The following is a 21,951-nucleotide window of genomic DNA, read 5'->3' as shown; positions in this document are numbered from 1 at the left end:
AAAATCTCCCCTTCCCCCACCGCATCACACAACCAGCCCAGCTCATCCCCTTCCCCCATTGCATCCCAAAACCAGCCCAGCCTGTCTCCACCTCCCTAACCTGTTATTCCTCTCACCCATCCCTTCCTCCCACCCCAAGCCGCACCTCCATTTCCTACCTACTAACCTCATCCCGCCCCCTTGACCTGTCCATCTTCCCTGGACTGACCTATCCCCTCCCTACCTCCCCACCTATACTCTCTCCACCTATCTTCTTTTCTCTCCATCTTCGGTCTGCCTCCCCCTCTCTCCCTATTTATTCCAGTTCCCTCCCCCCATCCCCCTCTCTGATGAAGGGTCTAGGCCCGAAACGTCAGCTTTTATGCTCCTGAGATGCTGCTTGGCCTGCTGTGTTCATCCAGCCTCACATTTTATTATCTTGGAATTCTCCAGCATCTGCAGTTCCCATTATCTCTCTTACACTATATTCTGTACTCTGTTCAATTATCCTGACGCACTTTGGTGTGATCTGCCTGTATAACACGCAAAACTATACTTTTCACTGTTTCTCGGTACTTATGGCAGCAATGAATTAAATCAATGTGACGTCCTGACTGCAACGATTCCGGAAGTTCCAGAAGGAAACCCTCCTCCGTGGGCGCTCACCACACTAGGCGCAGGCGCAGCTCTGAAGATCGGGGTCACCGTGGCGGCAATGCGCAGGCGCGCCGGCAGGACCGTCGCGAGATTTTGTGAGCTCGGGCCTGTTTTGACCTGTCGGTGCTTGTGATGGGAGTAAATCTGAGAGCTGGAGCCGGCGGGTAAGTCTTGGCTGCTCGAGCCCTGCGTCTTTTGTATACTGTGGGTGGGGGGTCGAAGGAAGTATTGCCGTTCCCCGGCTCCAACTCGCCCTTCAGTAAGTCAGCGGGCGGGCTGTTTGTTTCGTGTCGGCTGCAGCTCTTCCAGCCGCTGACGATGGTTTAGGTTCCAACGGCTGCGGCCTCGGGGGAACTCAAGCTCGTCGACATGGAGGAGTTAATCTCCTTGAAAGAGGGAATAAGTAAAGGAGGCATCCGTTCGGCCCGTTTGTTCCCGTGCTAGCTTCTCAAACGGTCTACTATAAACAGTTCTGAGGAAGGGTAATACCCGAAACATTGACTTCTCCTTTCCTCCAGATGCCGCGTGGCTTGCTGAGTTTCTTCAGCTTCCTGTTTGTCTACCAAAACAGAAGTTGCTGGAAAAGCTCAGCAGGTCTGTGCAGAGAAGTCAGAGTTAACGCTTCTAATCCGGTGACCCTTCAGAACGAGCTCTCAAGGGTCACTCATCTTTAAACGTTAACGCTGATTTCTTTCCACAGATTCTGCCAGACCTGCTAAGCTTTCCCTGCAACTTCTGTTTTTGTTTCTCACTTACAGCATCTGCAGTTCCTTTGGCTTCTCTCATGGGCTATCTAGTCAGTCCAATTCTTTCACTACAGTTTTGCAAATGCTTCCACTTCAAATATTTGTCCAGTTACCTGTAGGGTATACGCTGACGACTGTGATTTCTCTGGGCTGAAGATCTAGAACATGGAGATACAGTTTTTGGATGGGAGGAGGGGACTGAGATGAGGCAGAATTTCTTCATGCAAATGGCTGCAAATATTTTGAATACTGTTCCTTGGAGTTGTAGATGCTCCTTCAGGGAATTGGTGGATATAGGGATTGACTGTTAAAGTAAAAGGTTAGTTATGATTGTCTAATGTTCCTCTTCCTTTGTGGCTCTTCCGTAAGTTGCATTAATCTCTAAGGCTGAGACATAAGAAGCACTAGAGGTATGTAGGAAGTATGGAGAATTAAAAGAACTTATGAAAGCTGAGGGACTAGGAGAAAACATTCGGTAAACTAAAGTAAATATGTTATGTGTTTCAAGGCAAGAGAGTAATTAGTGAAAAAGTGGACCCATTATGGACCTTAGTGACCAGCTATTTGTACAGCTAGAAGATGTAGTTTAGTTTTAAATTGTATTTCTCATCTGCATTAATGAGAGCTGAATTATGTCCCTCAACACACATTCTGACCATAGAATGGAACGCAGCAAAGAGGCCTATGGTATGTTTGAACAAATCGCAACTGAGGGAAAACGTTTTAGTTAGCTTAAAATTGAGTGAATCCACAGTCTTGGATGAGGGCTGCTGTGACAGACGGGGAAATTGGTTTAATTTACTTTATTCAAAAGATGTGCATCTCTCTGGCTGAGTAAGCATTTGTTGCTCTTGAAAAAGTGGTGGTGAGCTACTGTTGTGAACTGCTGCAGTTCATTTGGTGTAAGTACATCTACATGGCTGTTTGGGAGTGAATTCCAGGTCTGTGACCAAGCAACACTGAAAAACCAGAAACGTACTTGCAATTTGCAGAAGACACCAAGATTGGTAGTGGTTCATAGCAAAGAATGTGGTTGTAAGTTACAGGAAGGCATTGGTTGGTCAGATAGGCATACCAGTGGCAGATGGCAATTAACCCTGACAAGTACAAGGTGATACACTTTGGAAGAAGAAACCCGATGAGGGAGTGTTTAATGAATGCTGGGACACTGGGTAGCTTAGAGGAACGGTATGAACTTGGTGTAATTATTCACAGGTCTCTGAAGTTGGCAAAGCATGTGATTAGGATAGTTAAAGCATATGGGACATTGGCTTTCATCAGTTGTGGCATGAGTGTAAGAGTGAGGAGGTAGTGTTGGAGTTATATGGTGTATTGGTTAGGTCACAGCTGGAGCACTGTCTGCAGTTCTCATCACCTGACTACAGGAAGGATGTGATAGTGCTTGAGCAGGTGCAGAGGAGATTAGTCAGGATGTTATCTGGGATGGAGGAATTGAGCTATAAGGAAAGATGAGACAAGCTTGGATTGTTTTCTTTACATCCAAGACGGCAGAGGGGTGACTATGATTTTGAAGTGTGTAAGATTGAGGGATACATCAGGGTGAATAGAGAGCAGCTGTTCCTCTTGGTTGAGGGGTCAATCACAAGAGCACAGTTTTTAGGACAGGAGATTCAGAGCAAATTTGGGGGGAAAAAAGTACTTTTTTACTCTGGGAATCTGGAATGCACTGCCTGGGAAGGTAGTGGAAAATGGAAATTGTGCAACCTTTTAAAAGCGTTTGGAAGAGCACTGACATTCAAGGATATGGGACAAGTGGAGGGAACTAGGATCAGCACATCTTTTGTCGTAGTTAGATCAATGCAGACTCAATGGACAGAAGGGCCTTTTCTGTGCTGCTTGAGATGTCAGGATGGTGAGTGGCTTGGAGGGGAGCTTAAAGGGGAGCTTAAAGGTGGTGGTGTTCCCATGCATCTAATGCTCCTCTTTTTGATAGTAGTTCTCCATGGATTTGGAAGATGCTGTCTAAGGGGCCTGGTGAATTTCTAATGTGCATCTTGTCATGGTACACGGTACTAATACTGAATACACATGGTGCAGGGAGTGGATGTTTGTACATGAGGTGCTAGTCAAGGGCTTGCTTTGGCCTGGTTGGTGTGAAGCTTGTTAAGTGTTGACGGAGTGGTACTTATTCAGACAAGTGTTAGTATGCTGTATGGAGAATGGAGGTGAGCTATTTCCTGCAGGATCCCTAACACCTGACCTGCTCTTGGAGTCTCAGTATTCATGACTCATCCAGTTGAGTTGAAGGTCAATGGCCAAAAGAAGTGCCTGCAAAGACCATCTCCAACAAGACTCCATTTCCACTTGACATTCAATGACATAATAATCACTCACCCTCAAGATGTTTGTTGTGGGAGCTTGAGTGATTGTTATGTCAAGTGGAAATGGAGTCTTGTTGGAGATGGTCTTTGCAGGCACTTCTTTTGGTGATGGGGGAAGAAAAGGAGCTGAGGGTGAATGTTACTTGCCATTTGTCAGCCCAAAGTTGATTGCCCAGATCTTGCTGCATTTGAACGTGAATTGCTTCAGTATCTGAGGAGTAATGAAGGAGGCAGATGGTGATGGTTGGAAGCCCGTATCCAGAGGCATTCCGCAGGGTTTGGAGCTGGGTTTGTCGCTGTTTCTGGTCTACATTAATGATCTAGATATGAATGAAGAGATTGAGAGTTTGCGACGATAAAATTGCTAGTGCGGTGAATAAGTAGGAGGAAGACCTTAGACTAGAAGGCCGCAAAGACAGGCTTGTCAGAACAGTTGCAAATGGAATTTAATCCTGAAAAGTTAGAGATGATGAGCTGCATAAGATGTTAGTTAGGCCACAGCTTTATCACTGCGTGCAGTTTTAGTTGGTACCCTGTAGGGAGGATTGGATTGCGGAAGAGCTTAAACAGGCTGTGGCCTGGCCAGGAATATTTCAACTAAGAGGGACAAGACAGGCTGTGGTTGGTTTGCTTGGAGCAGAGAAGGATGGTGGAGTGGGGGTGTTGGGGGGAAACTTCATTGAGGTGTACAGAATAATAAGGGGAGTAGATAGGAAAAATAAACAATTCCCCTTAGTGGAGGCAATAATTTCCATTGGTCCTAGATTTAAGGTCAAAAGCAGGACATTTAGAAGTGATTGAAAGAAGAATTCACTCAATGTATCTGGGTCTCTCAAACACAGTGTGAACTATCACAACATTTATGAAGTATTCAGATTATCTCTTAAAGCAACGTAGCAAACAAGTGCTGAGAAATGGGTCTAAAGTAGATGATGACCAGCATAGCCGTGGTAAGGTCAAAGGCCCTCCCATCGTGCTGCAAAACTCTGCTTCTGTAACAAGGGTAGGGAATACTGGAGAAACTCAAGTCTGGCAGCATCTTTGAAGAGAGAAACAGTTAACATTCTGTGTCCAATATGAGTAGTCTTCACCCCTGTTCAGATCTGTGACGTTGGGAGTCTTAAGAAACAGAATGTGGAGCAGATCTTCCCAGTATGTGATTGGAGAAAATTTCTCTTCTTGCCTTGGTTGTCTGATAAGCAATTTGATAATTTAAAGACATTGGAAAATTGAGAGAGGCACTGGTGTGACCATGCATGTGATCATCAGTACAGATGTGTAAACTGATAATTTTGAAGGAGACCATGTAGGTGAAGAATAGCAAAGGTTGAGGATCAATTCTTAGGGGACAACAGAGGCAATAGGGAAGGAAGAGAAACCATTGCAGGATATACTTTGACTGCATTTACATGGAGGGATTAAAATTGTGAAGGAACTTTTGCAATGCTACCACAACAAATTCTGTTTGCTCTCTGGTCAGGATTGTGAGTCTCTGTACACACAAAATTAAATGCTCATTGCTGATAAACTAAATCCAAAAGTGTAAATGGCAAGTAATAAGTTTGCTGACATAGCAACAATAAGCCACTTTCAATGTATTTCTTCACCAGTAGTGTTATGAAGTGCTCTGAATTTTGATGGCATGTTTTGTCACTACAAATTCTATAGATGATCTATGGACAGAAGTGATTTATTTACAATGCATTTATCCTTTTGTTCAAATCCTCAGTGTCTTTATTTTAACAGTGGCTTAGCTGCATATTGTCTTTTTATTGTATCACTCTCATCACTTACAATACTCCATAAACCTCCCTCTTTGACCAAGCTTTTAGGAATCTGTGCTGATATCTCCTTCTAAGGACTAGGTGTCTGATTTTTGTCTAATAATTGTTTCTGGGACATTTTGTTATGCTAAGTATTTTCACCATAAATGCAGGTTGCTATGGCAAGTCAAAGGATTCAGTGAAGAGTGCAGGAGGGCATTCTAAGAGAATCACTAGGCATATCTAAAAGTGAGATGTCAACCTGGTAAAGATGCAACTTGTTGCCAAACAGCACGTGATAAACAAGGCTTAGTGAATCCACAATCAACAGATCAGATCTAAACCCTGCAATCCTGCCACATGAGTCATGAACGGTGGTGAAAAATAAAAATAAATTACTGGAGGAGCCAGCTCCACAAATGCCTTCATCTGCACTGATGAGAAGCCCAAAATGTTAGTGCAAGACATAAGGCTGAAGCATTTGTAACAATCTTTCGCCAGAAGTGCCAAGTAGGTGATCCATCTTCATCTCCTCTGGAGGACCATAGCATCGTAGGTGTCATCCTCACCTAATTCATTTCACTTCCAAACATACCAAGAAACAGTCGAAGGCATTTTATACTGCATCGGATATATATCCTTAAAATTGTAGCAATAATACTGACTTGTGCTCTAGAACTTTGCACTACCCTAGCCTAACTGTTCCAATACAGGTATAATAGTAGCAACTACCTGACGTGTGGTAAATGCCTCAAGTATGTCCTGTACACGCACAGGATGAATCCAACCCAGAGTTACCTCACTTGTCTACTATTGATCATCAGTAAAATAATGGAAAGTGTCATCGATAGAGTTATCAGGTAGCACCCGTTAATAACCAGAGGTGCAGTTTGAGCTCTGCCAGGGCCACCCTCTGCTTCTGACCGTATTACAGCCTTGGTTTAAGCTTGACCAAAAGAATTCCACAGAGTGACAGTGATTACCCTTGATATCAAAGCTGTATTTGACCATGTTTGCCATCAAGGAGCCCTAGCAAAAGTAGAGCCCTTGGAAATTTGAGAAAACTGTCTGCCAGTCATACCTACCACACATGAATGTGGTTGTGGTAATTGGTAGACAGTCATTTCAGCTCTAGGACGTTTCTATAGGAGTCCCTCGAAGTAGTATGCTAGGTCCAACCACTTTCAACTGCTTCACGAATGGTCTTCCCTCCACATAAGGTCAAAAGTGAGTATCTTCACTGATTGCCAAATAGTCAGTGTCATTCACAGCTCCTCATATTGAGGCAGTCCATTTTCAATTGTAGCAACATTTGGGTTTGGGCTGACAAGTAAGTGTCATTCGTGCCACTTCAGGAAAGATCTCCAACAAGAAAGAATGTAACCAATACCACCCGATATTCAATTGCATTATCATCACTGAATCTCCCACTATCAACGTCTTGGGTTAAAACTGACCAGAAATTGAGTTGGTCTAGGCCAGATAAATATGATTCCTACAAAAGTAGGTCAGAGACTAGGAATCCTGCAGGAAATAACTCACTTTCTGATTCACTAATACCCATCCACCATTTACACGGCACAAGATAGGACTATAATGAAATGCTGAGATAACATGGTGTGAAGCTGGATGAACATAGCAGGCCGAGCAGGAAAGTTTGACGTCAACTGATGCGTGAGAACACCACCTACCAGTTCCCTTCCAAGCGACTCCCTATCCTGATTTGGAAATGTATAGCTGTTTTAAAATGCTGGAATTGCTTTGCTAATGGCATTGTCGGTATAGTGACATAAATGGACTACAGTTCAAGAAAAAGGTCACTACTGCCTTCTCAAGGGCACCGAAGGATGGGCAATAAACGCTGTTCCAGACAACAATGCCCATATCCCATAAGGGAAGGAAATACTTTTTTTTGTGGCCTACCATTTGTGAAGCTGGAATATCACATTTGAAATGTTGCCCAAAATTTTTCAGGCGGGTAGTTTGCTACAACTTGTTGCAGTAGTTTACCCACAAAGGACAGTCATGCAAGATGTTTCCTTATTTTAGTCAGCTTTAAAGTTTTGTTAGCCTCATCTATTTGAGAATATTTGTTTATCAACAAAATGAATTCCTCATGGCCATTTGGGGAACTTCATAGGCTTCATGCTCCTCCTTGTCAACCTGCATTATGTGGATATTTGTTTGAGGATGTGGAGGGAGGGAAAGTTGGGTATGTCATGTTCGCTCAGTCTGAGGGCATGCATGCACTTTGCCCTACCCTTTCTCCCTCCAGCCCTTGCTCCCATATACTTTCTCTTCCCTGCTTACTCTTTCTCACACTCGCTCATGTTTTCTCTCCCGCAATCTCCCACTCCACACTTTTGATCCTTTGTGCTCTCACCCTTGCCCCCTCTCTCATTCTGTCACTTTCCCAAATAAATTGTCTTACTCCCCCCAACACTTGTAAACTCAGATGTCCATGTACAAACATGTGCTGATATTCCTCCCTGCACCGGTCATGGGCCACCTGTTGTATTCGAGATTCATGGAAGTATCTGGTGCTACGTTGAAGATGATGCCATGGAAGGTGACTGAAAGTCTATCTCTGCAACCAATCAGGAGCATGCAAAGGGGTAGGTGGCAAACAAAGGCAATCGTAGCAGCAAGAAGTGTGATTGCTGAAGGTGTAGCTGTAGGTAGTGTTATGAGGGATGGGGAAGGATGTTGTCAAAAGACAGGAGTTCAAGATTGAAGAGTTTTCACAGTGGAACGAGCGAGACTGAGGTTCGATTTTATTACAAGGACAAAACTTTAATCTTGGGTAGCTCTTTGTAATTGGCAGAATAGATGTGGATAGCAAAGTTTTGAACTGGTGACAGTTCATATAATTTTTAAGGGTAGCAAACTGAATATTGATCGAATCTGGAAGTGTTTGGATAAATTAAGATTTCAGCAGCAGTTGGGCTGATTTGGAGTAGAGACAGTAATAGGTTAGAGATGAAAGTAGGTATTGTTTGTGCTTGAGAGGAATTGAAAATTGATCAAGATGTCAAGGGGTCTGAGTATGCACACAATAGACATGGACATTCCTCATTTCAAAATTTGAAACTTGTCATACCTTAGTTGCTGAGAAGTTTCGTTTGAAATGTTTTCTTTTCTCGCTTATAATCGTTTTGTCTACAATGTGGTTCACTATTAACTGCCCTCTGGGCAATAAATGCTGGCCCAGCCTGCAATGTATATATCCTGTGAATGAATAAAACAAAACCACAATCTTAATTCAAGATTAGGATTACAAAATTGAGCTGGTCTGTGTTCTTGGTGCTTTCTAATTGTATAATTTGCTCAAAATAGCAATGGAGTGTTACACAGGTGTTTATCAGCCTGAAGCTGATGTTGGAGGATACACACAACATCCTAACACTACATTTTCATCTGTTACGAGGAAGAGAGGGGCTGTTGATTCCTCCCAGTAACTATTGGCTAGTTTCTGAGGTGATGTTCTGATATAAAATGTGATGGGAGAAACTACCAGAAGCTCACCCTGAGAAATTAATAATTTTCATAGAATGTCCTTGTTGGTTTGCAAATGTTTCAAAAAATAATTTTTCTGAATGATTGATTTATTTTTGTCACTGCAACAAGTTATTTTATTGTTCAAATACTGAAATCCTAGAACAGCAAGTGCCAGTTAAATTATTGGCTTGCTGTGAAGCCTCTCTTTAATTTAGATTTGGAAGTGTCTTTAGCTACTTGGTTGTGTTGTGTGCTCCTGGATGTTAGTGTGATTCAGGACAAACGTGCTTCCATTGAGTGTTTGAGGCTTTGAGCAGCTTTGGCTCAGAGTTCTTGAGTTGGAGACTGAGCTACAGACACCACGACACATAGGGGAAGGGGAATGTTTATCTGGGCATTTTAATCCAGGAGGCACTCTCTCACACATTAGGATAAATTCTTCTGACTTATATCATCCTTACCCTGATTGGTAATTGACTTCAAATCAGGCAGATGAGAGAAACCAAAAGATGGGAATGCAGAAGCCTTGGTCTTTGCAAATATTCATTAGGTTTAAAGTTCTTTCAGTTTTATTGAATGAAAATGAGGGCTGCAGGATAGATGAGCAAACTGAGTGTGGCACTTAAAAGCCATTCAACTGTAGGGAGCAAAATGGAATTTCATAATATTAGGGGGCCATATTGTAAGGGGATTGATACTTTTTTTGTAGCAAGGAGAGAGAGTCTAGATGGCTCTGTTGCACGACTGGTTTTAGGGTTTGAGACATTTGCTCAGGGCTGGAGAGGAACGTAAAATAGGAGAGCAGGTTCCAGTTGTCATCCATATAGATAGCTATGATGTAGGCAGGGCAAGAAACAATGTTCTTCATGATCAGTATGAAGGTCTGGGCACCAAATTATGAAGTAGAACCTGAAAGATGGCGATCAAATCTCTAGATCAGTGCCCAGTAAATACATCACAATGAGAAAGAAACATTGCAAAGGAGGCCCTGTCATAGGTGGTTAACTAAAAAATTAAATCAGAAAATTCCACAAGATAGGGTAGGAATTCAGAGAAAATAGAATGCAGGAAAAAGCTAGAAATAGAGGAACAGATAGTTTTGGTAGACATTTAGTAAGGAAAAGAGTCTACACAGTAAGTATGGCCCTGTTGAAAGTGAACTTGGGGAGCTCATGGAACATGAGATGGAAAATGAATTGTGTTGATACTTTGCATCCATATTCATTCACTATAGAGGAAACAAGTGAAATTCCAGAAATAGCTGTAAATTAGGGACACAGGAGGAGGAGGAACTCAAAGTTATAATCTGAGAAGTAGTGCTGAGCAAATTATTGGCACTGTAGGCTGCTGAGTTCCTAGAGTCCTGAAGAACTTCATTCCACAATCTTTAAAGAAATGGTTAGTGAGTTAATTCTTCTGTTAGTTATATTTTTTCCAAATTTCTTAAAGCTGGGTACGGTACCAATAGATTGGAAAACAGCAAATGCTTCCATATTTGAATGAAGGGGGTGTAGAAAGAAGTAACCACAGATCAGTTAGCTTAACATCTCTCGCAAGTTGAGAAACTAATAATAGTTTAATTTTCCTAACTATGATAATTATAAATTTATATTGGGCGAGGTAGAGCCACCATTGTCCTGTGGTAACCATAGGCTGCTTTCTCATTAGAAATACATGACTGGCGATGTTTTAACCTGCAGGTAGCCATGTCTCAGGGCAAGGGGAGAAGTTGAGAATGAGGACCCTTCATGGTAGCCAGTGTGGGAATGGAAACCATCCTGTTGGCATCACTCTGAATTGTAAAACTGCCATCCAACCAACTGAGTTAAGTGAGCCCTGCAGATGATCAGACAGAGTAAGCATAGTTCTGTTGAAGAGATGACATGTTCAATCATTTTCTTGTGAATCTGTGAGGCAGTATGTGTGGATAAAGCGTGGATGCAGTGTCCCATTGGATTTGCAGAAGGTATTTGATAAGGTTCCACATCAAAGGATAATGCAGAAAATATGCTACCATCTGCACAATATTCATATTGGCATGTGTAGAAGTTTGGCTAGCTCACAGGAAGTTGGCATAAATGGGTCATTTTCTGGTTGACTGGACATAACAAGGATTAGTGCAGGTGTCTCTATTTCTGAATTTATATAAATGACTTAGGTGAAGGGACTGAATGCATGTGTTCCTAAATTTGTTGCTACAGGTCAGAAAGTAACTTTAAAGTGTCCAAGAGATAACAAAAAGTTATAAATAAGTTGAGTGAAAAAGATTTTGGCAAATTGAGTGTAAGTGGGATAATGAGAAAAAGTTTATTTGGACAGGAAGAATAAAAATGTAGCTTATTATGTAAATTGTTGGGACTTACAAAACTCTGATTTGCAAATAGATCTGGACTGTCCATGAACTGCAAAAGGTTAGTATGAAGGTTTAGGAAAGTTAATAAAATATTTTTGTTATTTGAGAGGGGATTTGTAAAGTTGAAGACGACAATGCTTCAGTTATATCCGCATTATGATCTCCTTTACTTAATTCAACCTAAGCATTTACACCCTTTTTTAGGTGGAAAAGGTAGTGAGGATAGCTGTTTTTTTTTCTGGAGTTTAGAAGACCAAAAAGTAATGTGATTGAAATATAGAAGATCCTAAGGGGTCTTGATGATGCATATAAGGATAAGTCATTTTCTAGGAGAATCTAGATCAAGGGATCACTTAAAATAAGTGAGAGAGAGAAAGAACCGCTGATGCTGGAGCTGGAGGAACATAGCAGGCCAGGCAGCATCAGTGGATCAGGAAAGCTGACGTTTCAGGTCAGGACCCTTCTTTGGAAACCTCTGCTGCCTGACCAGCTGTATTCCTCCAGCTCCACACTGAAAGCAAGTGATTGCCATTTAAGAAAGAAGTAAGGGCAATTTTTTTTCCCCTCAGGGTTATGAATCATTGGAAGTCCTCTTATAAAGGTCATAGAAGCAGAGTCCTTGAATTATTTTGAATGCATGGGTAGGTAGATTCTTGATAAGCAAGAGGGTGAAAGGTTCTCAGAGATAGGTGGGAATATGGGGTCATTTGATTAGCCGCGACCTTATTCAATCGCATTATGTGGAGGTGGTGGTGTTGGACTGGGATGGACAAGGTCAGAAGTCAGACAACACCAGGTTATAGTCCAACAGGTTTATTTGAAATCACAAGCTTTTGGAGCGCTACCCCTAATGATTGTGACTTCAAATGAACCAGATGGGCTATAACTTGATGTTGTCTGATTTCTGACTTCTGACCTTATGAAATCACAGAACAGGCTGGAGGAGCTGAGTGACCTTTTCTCGCTCCTAATTAGAATGTTCCTATGTCCTTCTACACCATACTGAAATTAGTTTTGTCCTGGTAGATTTCAAAAATCTGTCTGGGATATCAAAACTATGTTTGGGGAGATCAGTTAGTAAGTGTGTGTGGCAAATTAATGAAACCAAATGTTCAAAAAAATTTTACACCTCAAAGCAATTCTGCGCTATATACGTATAAGCTGTGGATGCTCAGCTGCTGAGCATATTCAACATTAACAGATTTTCAGATTCTAAGAGAATTGAGTGATGTGGGGATAGAATATGGACTTGAAGCTGAGGTTGAGCCATCACCCTGTTGATATATCATAATTCCATCAAGGGTCAAATGATCTACTGCAGCCCTTATTTCTGATGCTATTAAGTGTTTCAATTATGCTGGAAATCTGAAATAAAACAGAAACTGTTAGATATGTTTGACAGGTCAGGCAGCATCCCTGACAAGAGAAACCGTGTTTGTTTCAAGTTGATTTTGGTTTCATTTGAAAGATAAAAAGCTAGAGAAGTTAAGATTTTAAACAGTTAGGATCAGAGAGAGGCGGGAGAATGGAAGAACAAGGGGAAAGTCCATGATAAGGTGGAAAGGAGGTGGGTAACAGGAGAAGTTGAATGTAAACTCTGTTTACTTACGATATGCCGGAAGCTTTTCCCTGAAGCACGGAGGCTAAAATTGTTTAGTCATAGTCTTGTAAATTGGAAACGGACCCTTTGGTCCAATTCGTCCATGCCGACCAGATAATCTAAACTGATGTAGTGCCCGCTTGCCAGCATTTGGCCCATATTCCTCTTAAACACTTCTGCCCGTGGTAGTTGTTGTATTAACTCTTAAACTTAAAATGGATAAATGAAACTCAGACAGATGCAGAACTTGAATTGTAAGTTTTATTAGTAATGATCCAGTCCCTGAATAAGAAGTATAAACATGAACATAAGAACTTCCTGGTCTTGCTCACATGTGTCTTGAATCTGGGAAATGAAGGTAATGTCCAGCTGACTGGCCCCTGAAGTAAATGAACCTAGAAATGCCCATCATCTCTACAGGAGGCAGAATCATGACAGGAGTGAGTACTTTCAGCCTCCACTTATGGCCATTGACATTGTCACAAGTGCCTCAGGGTCTTTGAATTGTACATGACTTTAATGACTACAGAATATCCTAAAAGGTGTTTTTGAGCCATTGAAATTCTTTTGAAGTGTAGTCAATGATGTAATATAAGAAACTGGAATATAATTTACACACACGTGTACAAGTTACATAAATTTCTTGCATTAATCAAGGGGTAAATATTAACCAGGACACCGAATGTAACTGCTGCATTCTTTCTTCAAAACAGCACCAGGTTGCATTCAGCTGAGAGCCTAGACGACGTCCCATCTGAAAGACAGCCCTGCCAAAGTTGCAGACAACCTTCGCTACTGCAGTGGAGTATCTATCTGGATGTTTGCACTCGAGCCCAGGATTGGGACTTGAAGTGACACCATTCTAGTTCATAAATGAAAGTGTTAGCCGCAGAATATTAAAGACACAGCTTGAAATCTTTTCCTAGCGAGTTCAAATCCTGCTAGCTACATATGGATATCCTCCCCTTCCCGCACCCCAAAAAGAATGTTTGAAAATGGGATGTTCAGTGGATGGTTTCTCCACTACCCATGTTCATGCTGCAATCAAACAAGCGCCTTCAAGGCCAACAGCCTTTTAGTCCAGAGATAATGGGAACTGCAGATGCTGGAGAATCCAAGATAATAAAATGTGAGGCTGGATGAACACAGCAGGCCAAGCAGCATCTCAGGAGCACAAAAGCTGACGTTTATCCAGCCTCACATTTTATTATTAGCCTTTTCGTCCAGTTTGTCCATTCCACATAAATGCCAACTCACTGAAAACAGTCTGAATTCAACTAAACGTTCAATTATTGTGCAATGAAGAAGGGATAGCAAGTAGTGGGATGGGAGGAACAAGAAGAAAGTGAAGGTAATCCCTAATATGTGGTCACAGATGATGTAGAGGCAAATTGAGCAGAAAATGTAAATCTGCTAATGGATTTGGATTCCTGACATGGAACAAGAAGACATTGTTCCTGTAATGTCGCCTAACTCTGCAAGCTTGGGGAAGATTTGGCTTTATGGGGGCTGCTATAGAAGATAACGATCTTTTGAAACATGATTTCTGGTGTCATTACTGTATCAATTGGCATAGTAAATGTTGTACTATTTGTGATATTACAACAGGAGAGTTTGACATGTTTAGGCCCATTATCATCTTGTAGCTATGGATTTTGCAGAACATTCGTGATTCTCTGAAATATTCCTCTGGTTCGACTTAGAATATTCAGCACTGCCTGCAGCTTAGTTGATACAGCATTCAACAGATTACGTTTTCACAACTATTCAACAGTATGTGTGAATTCATCTGATCCAAGCAAGTTAGTCCTTGAGGCTTTTGAAGTAAAACAGAGTTGCTCCATGTCCAACATTAGCACCTGTCTCTCAGCCTACAGGTTTATAATTACTCCAGAAAGAACACGTCAAGAGGCATGTTTAATCTCTGAATATAAAGAGGGAACAATGATTGGTTTGAGGTGTGAATCAGCAGCTATACTTGAAAATATTGATCGTTAATTTTTAAAAAGAATAATTTATTTTGCTGCATTGAGACATCGACTGATAAACGATTACTCATTTTAAAACATTAAGGATTGGACAGATCACTCTGTGCAAACTTGTTTTAATGTCACTTGATCTCAGGAATGATGTGGGTGGTTAGTATGCAATTATGCTGCTTGCCATCTATTGTCCTGCAAGTGTAATTACTTACTGGGAAAGGTACTTTTAATTCAAGACACTATTGTTAGTAGCTGTACTCCTAATGTTTCCATCTGTCTTATAGGAAACTTAACCTTTCAGAATGCAGTCTGGGCAATGTGCAGGCCTAACTATGAGCATGCTTTCTAACACTCTTTCCTCAAATGCCATTTGAAGCATTGTGTGCTTTTCTTCTCCAAAGTCCTGATCAATATTGTTGCCTTTTGTTTTACTGATCGATCTAAGAATGGAAGGATGTTGCATTTGTTCCCCACTACTTGTCATTCTGAGGCCTTCCTCTTCAACCTCTCGCCAACGTGCAGCAAAACCTGGATAATATTCAGGTTTACGGTGATTTACAGCAAGTAACATTCATTCCATACAAATGTCAGGCAACAACAAGAAGCCATGGTGTCCCAAATTTAAAGTTTTGGACAAGAGATACAGTGTAAAATGAGTCTTTTATGTCAAGTAATAATTGCACAACGGTTACAGCACAAAAAGGTAATTTGCCTGTTGTATCTGCAACTGCTGTCTGAAAAAGCAATTTACTCTGTGCCAGTGAGGTGGTTGACTTGCTCGCCAAGCAGGCTCGTTTTCCTTCAGACATTTTGTCGCCATACGCAGTGACGTTATCAGTGAGGCTTCGGAGGCCTCACCGATTATGTCACCTAGTCTGGTGACGGAACATCTGAACAAAAACAAGCCAGCAACCTCTTCTAAAATCAGAGCTATAAATCTTTGCTAAAATTTTGACCTCTGTGCCTGCTTTTTTTTTTATAAACCTCTAATTCCCTCCCTAAGTTCACAGTGGGTGTACATGCACCATATGGACAGTTGTAGTTCAAGAGGTGGCTCACCATCATCAGCTTGAGGGTAAATTCATTATCATGTAGTGCACTTTGCTGCCAGAAGTGGCACTATGGAGACTTAGGTTTGCATCTCTGGTCAACTGAGAAACTCCTAGGCTCCAGCCAACTTGACATAAGATATAATAATCTTAGCCACCTCACATTTGCAACAGTGGACAAATAGTACTGAGTTTATTTGAGCAAGCTTGAGAGACTATTTGGTCGATGCGTTGTTGTGCAATTTCTTTCTTTCTTTTCCAAAGAGAGAGCAGTGGGCAGAATTCAGGAAGAAAGCATGAAATGTAGAGACTGAAGTAGAAATTGTCATATCAGCATTGCAAAATTATAAAAGCTAAGGACAAGAGAAAATTGGCAAAGTTCATTGATATTGTAGGGGGATGGGTGAAAGTAAGATTTAAAATGGTGAACGTTTTTAAAATTGTCTTGGTCATCTGTTCTCAATTATGTCAAATGCATAACGATTGCTATTGTACAAGGCCACCTTTAACTTTATTCAGCCTTTTGACTAATGTAAAATATTCATTTTGGAAATATTTTTAATAATAGGAGACCTGTATATACTTTCTTGTAGGTTATGAGTGCCTTGTATGTCAACTAAAGGCATCGGCAAAGCAGAGGTCCTTTAGAGTGGGATGGCTGCACGGCCATACCCTTATGACAGTAATTCTAGTGATCCAGAAAATTGGGATCGGCGATCTCACAACAGGCCTCGTAGACTCTATAAGCACTCCAGGTAAGTGTGGGATTACAAACATTGCAATCTTGGCCTTTGGAATGTTATTTTAGAACAACAGTGCACCTGATATATCAGCTCATTTGAAAGATGGCAATGTGCACAGGTTGTTTGAATGGAACTAATTTTTAAGAGTTATTTTGGCCATTGTCTGAGGAAGGCCCTGAAATAAAAATCCATTGTAGGCATAGAAATTTTAACGTAACGTTTTGACTTGCAGCATTGAAGTGAATGCCAAATGTATTTTAAACCAAGTATTATTTCACCATCTGATGACAGTATTAACATATGTTTCCCGCTGGAATGGATCTGTCACCTACCGTGCCTGTCCTATGCAAACTACCACAGTAAACTGCACAGAAACTTATATGCATGTTTCCCAATGCCAGACCTGATTGAGAACAGTTTTCTATGTTATTTGTTTCAACACTCTTTGGGATAATCAAAGGTGAGATTAATCACAATCCTTGTGCAGATTGCGTGGAATTTTTAAAAATGTTAACAGTCATGGATTACAATATATCTGCCACCTTCGTGCTTCTATTTTAGGTTCATACTTCAAAACACAATCCATCTTTGGAGGTTCTTTTATTTGACTAATTTATTACCCCTCCCCCACTCTTTTTTTAAAAGAAACAGTACCAATAAAGAATTGGGATGCTAGAAATAGGAACACAAACAAAAGGTGCTGGAGGAAATCAGGTCTGGCAGCATCTGTAGTGAGAAGCAGGGTTAATGTTTCATGTCCAATGACTCTGTCACTCTCTTTATTGCCACTTTTGATTCAAAAACAACCTAACTTTTGCATGCAAAACCATAAGATAAAGTAGCCGAATTAGGCCATTTGGCTTGTCGAGTCTGCTCTGCCATTTGATCAGGGCTAATATGTTTCTCAACCCATTCTCCTGCCTTCTCACAGTAACCTTTGATCCCTTAGTATTCGAGGATCTATCTATCTCTGTCTTAAGTACACTCAGCAACTTGATCTTCACAGCCCTTTGCAACAATGAGTTGCACAGATTCACCAGTTTCTGGCTGAAGCAAATTTCTCATCTTAGTTGTAATAGGTTGTCCCTTAACTCTGGAACCTGAGGGCACAGCCTCAGTCCCTCCTAATGGAAACAGCTTCTCCATCTCCTTTCTATTCAGGCCTCTTAGTATTCTGTAAGTTTCAATCATATCCCCTCCCATCCTTCTAAACTCCTTTTGAGGTCAGACTCGAGCCCTCAATCGCTCCTCATGTGACAAGCTCTTCATACCTGAGATCATTCTTGTAAACCTCCACTGGACCCCCTCCAAGAACAGCAGACCCTTCCTTAGATATGAGGCAGAAAACTAGCCGTCTCAAAATGAATGCCAACATTGCATTTGATTTCCTAATGCCAACTGAACCTGCACATTAATTTTGAGAGTCCTGGACTAGAACTTTTAAGTCCCTTTGTGCTTCAGATTTCTGAAGTTTTTCCCTGTTTAGAAATTAGTCTTTGCCTCTATTCTTTTTACCAAAGTGTGTAACCTTTCACTTATCCACATTATAATCCCTCTGCAATTTCTTTGCCCACTTCTAGCCTGCCCAAGTCCTTTTGCAATATCCCTCCCTCCTCAACGCTACCTGTCACTTCACTTTTCTTTGTGTCATTTGCAAACTTAAGCAACATTGCCATCAGTTCCTTATCCATGTTAATATATAACATGAATAGATGAAGTTCAGACACCCTGATCCCTTTGGAACACCACTGCTCACTGGCTGCCATCCTGAAAACGATCTCATTATCCCTATTGTCACCCTTCTGACAGTCAGCCAATCCTCTATCTGTGCCAGAACCTTGCCCCTACCACCATGGGCTCTTGCATTATTTAACAAAAGCCTTCTGGAAATGCAAATAGATGACATCTACTGGCTGTCCTTTGAACTTTTGAATTTAATGCATTTTACTTGCTGCTGTGATTTCATCCTTGGCATAATGCTTTTGATCAGTTTATTTGATCGTCTTGTAGTTCTGATTTACTGCAGTATTCTTCTTCTTAACACATTCAAGCTCTCACCACACAGCTACCAAGTATTTCTCATGCATGCTGTTGTGCTCTTCGTGTGGCATGCTCCTTATCCTTAGGTTCCTAATCATAGCTGAATTATGCTGTAACATCACAATGAGATAAATAGAAAAATTGGGCCCCAAGTAAATGCAAGGAATTAACCCACGTTGTCATTGTTGCTAATCACCAAGCACTGACTAAATGAGCCAGCTGCATTATATCTGCAGCTACCAATTGCTCAACATTCCCTCCCCTCCACCTCTGATATCTTTATCTCTCGGCAAAAGCCTTGCTCATTCCCATTGTGGTTATCTCCTGATGTAGACCTACGTTTGCTTTCTTCAGATGTAGACCCTCAGGCTGGAGTATATCAGACACACAGTTTGTTTAGCCATCCATCCATCCATCCTTCGCTGAACTGAATTCACTCCTTGACGTGACATCCTTTTCCCCAAGAGTATTCAGCTGCTACGCCGTCCGCCCTGCGTTTCCCCTTGCCTCGGGATGGAAATTCTCTCTTTATTGTCTAGCTGTCTCAAATGTCTTTTTCAGCTTATCAATAATGGCTGTTTTTACCAATCTACATTGGCTTCCAAGCTCCAAACGCCTTACATAAAACCTGTAATTATTTTATTTAAATTCCTTCATGGTCTTGCCTCTTCTTACCCCAGTTGCCTCCAGTCTTGCAATCTCCCTTCCCTCACAAACTGATTTCTCTCGAATTCGGCTCTTTGTGCATACCATTAGTCCATCTCTTACCGTTATTGTCCGTGCCTTTACTTGTTTCGGAAATTTCTCCTTGAGGTCCACATTCTTTAAGACCCATCTTGGTACTCACCCACCCTAACGTGACAATCATTTTCTGATTATGTCTCCACTGTGCTTTAGAATTGTTTTACTATGTTAAGGACATTTAGTAAATGCAGCTTCACTGTCGGTCTGCTGACTGTTTTAATTGTGCAATTCATGCTGCCAGTTGTATCTGTTGGAGTTCGTTAAACTGGTTGTTGTTGAGTGTCTTAAGAATATTTAAAGTTTGTGTGCTATTTACAGACTCTGGGATGTTTCAGAGCAATGCAGTAATTTAAATTAGATATTTGGGCAAGACAAACCATGGAATCCAGCGCACTCAGTCTGTCCTCTGTAATTAGTGTCTTGAACCAAATGTGCTTCTGTGTTGAAGAAGTTTTTTTCTACCATATTCCACTACCTAAATTTCTTTTCAACTGTAGCATTTTGGAAGCAATGATTTTGACATCACCCTCAAATTATACCTAGAGTCCTTCAATTGCCATTCAAATACTATACGATCCCAGGCATATCATGTCTTGTATGCTTTGCCAGCTGCTGAAAGTGAAAAATACAGACAAGTCATTTCATATGCTTAATTCTGCACTGCTGGAAAGACCGTATACTCATGTTCTTCTGTATTTTGATCCGGATTGAAATGTTAAATGGATTTTATAAAAAAAAGGATTGTAGAAGGGATTGTTACACTTCTTAAAAATAAGCTGCCACCATTTATTATGAGTACTGTTTCACAGTTTCTTGTTCAACTAGTGGGGAAAGTTTAATTGTAGTATATTGGCAATAATGGGGGTGTACAAAAATAGATTTGACTGGCATCAAGTATCTGATTGGTTTGTGGAGTGCTTAGAACTTTGTGGGAAGCTAGGGAAGTGATTGCTGGGCCTATTGCAGACATTTACAATAATCCATAACCACAGGTAAGGTGCAGGAAGACTAGAGGGTGGCTAATGTGGTGCCATTATTTAAGAAAGGTGGTAAGGAAAAGCCTTGGAAACTGTAGACTGCTGGGCCTGACATCAGTTGATGGAGGGCATTCTGAGAGAAAGGATTTACATGTATTTGGAAAGACAAGGACTGATTAGGGATAGTCATGGTTTGGTGCATGGGGAAATCTTGTCTCACTAACCTGATTGAGTTTTTTGAAGAATTGATGAAGATTGAAGGTAGAGCAGTGGACGTGATCTATATGGACTTCATGGCATTCAACAAGGTTCTATGTGGTAGACTGGTTAATAAGGTTAGATCAACTAGCCATTTGGCTACAAAATTGGCTCAAAGCTAGGAGACTGAGAATGGTGGTGGAGGATTGCTTTTTGGACTGGAGGCCTATGACCAGCAATGTGCAGCAAGGATCGGTGCTGGGTCTACTGATTTTTCTCATTTTATATTAATGATTTGGATGTGAATGTAGGAGGTATGGTTAATAAGTTTGCTGATAACGCCAAAATTTGTGCTGCAGTGGACAGCAAAGAAGGTTACCCCAGTGTACACCCGGACCTTGATCAGATGGATCGAGGGAGTGGCAGATAGTGTTTAATTTAGATAAGCTTCTACACTTTGGTAGGGTAAATTAGGGTAGGACTTATACACTTAATGGTGAGGTGCTGAGGAGTATTGCCGAACAGAGACCTTGGAGTGCAGGTCATAGTTCCTTAAAAGTAGAGTTGCAGTTAGACAGGGTAGGGAAGATGATGTTTGATACCCTGGCCAATAACAGCAAGTGTATTGATTGTAGGAGTTGGGAGGTCATGCTGGGGCTGTACAGGACATTGGTTAGACCACTTGGATTACTGCGCTCAGACCTAGTGTCTCTGCTAGTGGCAGGATGTTGTGAAACTTGAAAGGGTCAGAAAAGATTACAGGGATATTGCCAGAATTGGAGGGTTTGATCTGTGGGGAGAGGCTGAATAGGCTGGGGAAATTTTCCCTGGAGTGTCAGAGGCTGAGGGGCGACCTTGTAGACATTTAGAAACTCATGAATGGCATGGATAGTGAGAGTAGCCAAGGTCTTTTCCCCAGGGTAGAGGAGTTCAAAGTTAGAGGGCATAGGTTTAAAGTAAGACCTGAAGGATAGAAAAGGGACCTAAAGGATAATGTTTTCATGCAGAAGGTGGTGCATGTTTGGAATGAGCTGCCAGAGGAGTGGTGGAGACTGGTACAGTTACAACTTTTAAAAATCATGTGGACGAATATATGAATAGGAAGGATTCAGAGGGATAGGAGCCAAATGCTGAAAAGTTGGACTAGATTAAATTAGGATATCTGGTCGGCATGGACGAGTTGGACCAAAGGGTCTGTTTTCATGCTGTCAAGCTCTAGCTCTATTACTCATTGATGATAAACACTTTATCCTTGTCAACACTCACATGATTAGCTCCCA

The 21,951-nt window shown here is 41.4% G+C and overlaps 1 protein-coding gene across 4 annotated transcripts in view; it reads left to right on the top strand.

Annotated features, from left to right (window-relative positions):
- Nucleotides 1–685: 685 nt before the first annotated feature.
- The window catches only part of btbd10b (BTB (POZ) domain containing 10b), a 99,219-nt gene continuing 77,953 nt past the window's right edge, over nucleotides 686–21,951 (top strand). Inside the window, exons 1-2 of one of the 4 annotated variants that reach the window (XM_048545272.2) lie at nucleotides 686–800; nucleotides 16,563–16,724. In XM_048545272.2, coding sequence (XP_048401229.1) covers nucleotides 16,624–16,724 — 101 coding nt within the window. In that variant the 5' untranslated portion in view covers nucleotides 686–800; nucleotides 16,563–16,623. Of the gene's footprint in view, nucleotides 801–16,562; nucleotides 16,725–21,951 lie in introns of those variants that run through there. The other 3 variants (XM_048545273.2, XM_048545276.1, XM_048545274.1) reach the window with 3 other exon arrangements.

This window comes from Stegostoma tigrinum, chromosome 17 (assembly GCF_030684315.1).
Source record: "Stegostoma tigrinum isolate sSteTig4 chromosome 17, sSteTig4.hap1, whole genome shotgun sequence".
In the NCBI taxonomy this organism is placed as follows: domain Eukaryota; kingdom Metazoa; phylum Chordata; class Chondrichthyes; order Orectolobiformes; family Stegostomatidae; genus Stegostoma; species Stegostoma tigrinum.
The sequence above is the reverse complement of the archived record's forward strand: the minus strand, read 5'-3'. Positions and strand labels throughout refer to the sequence as shown.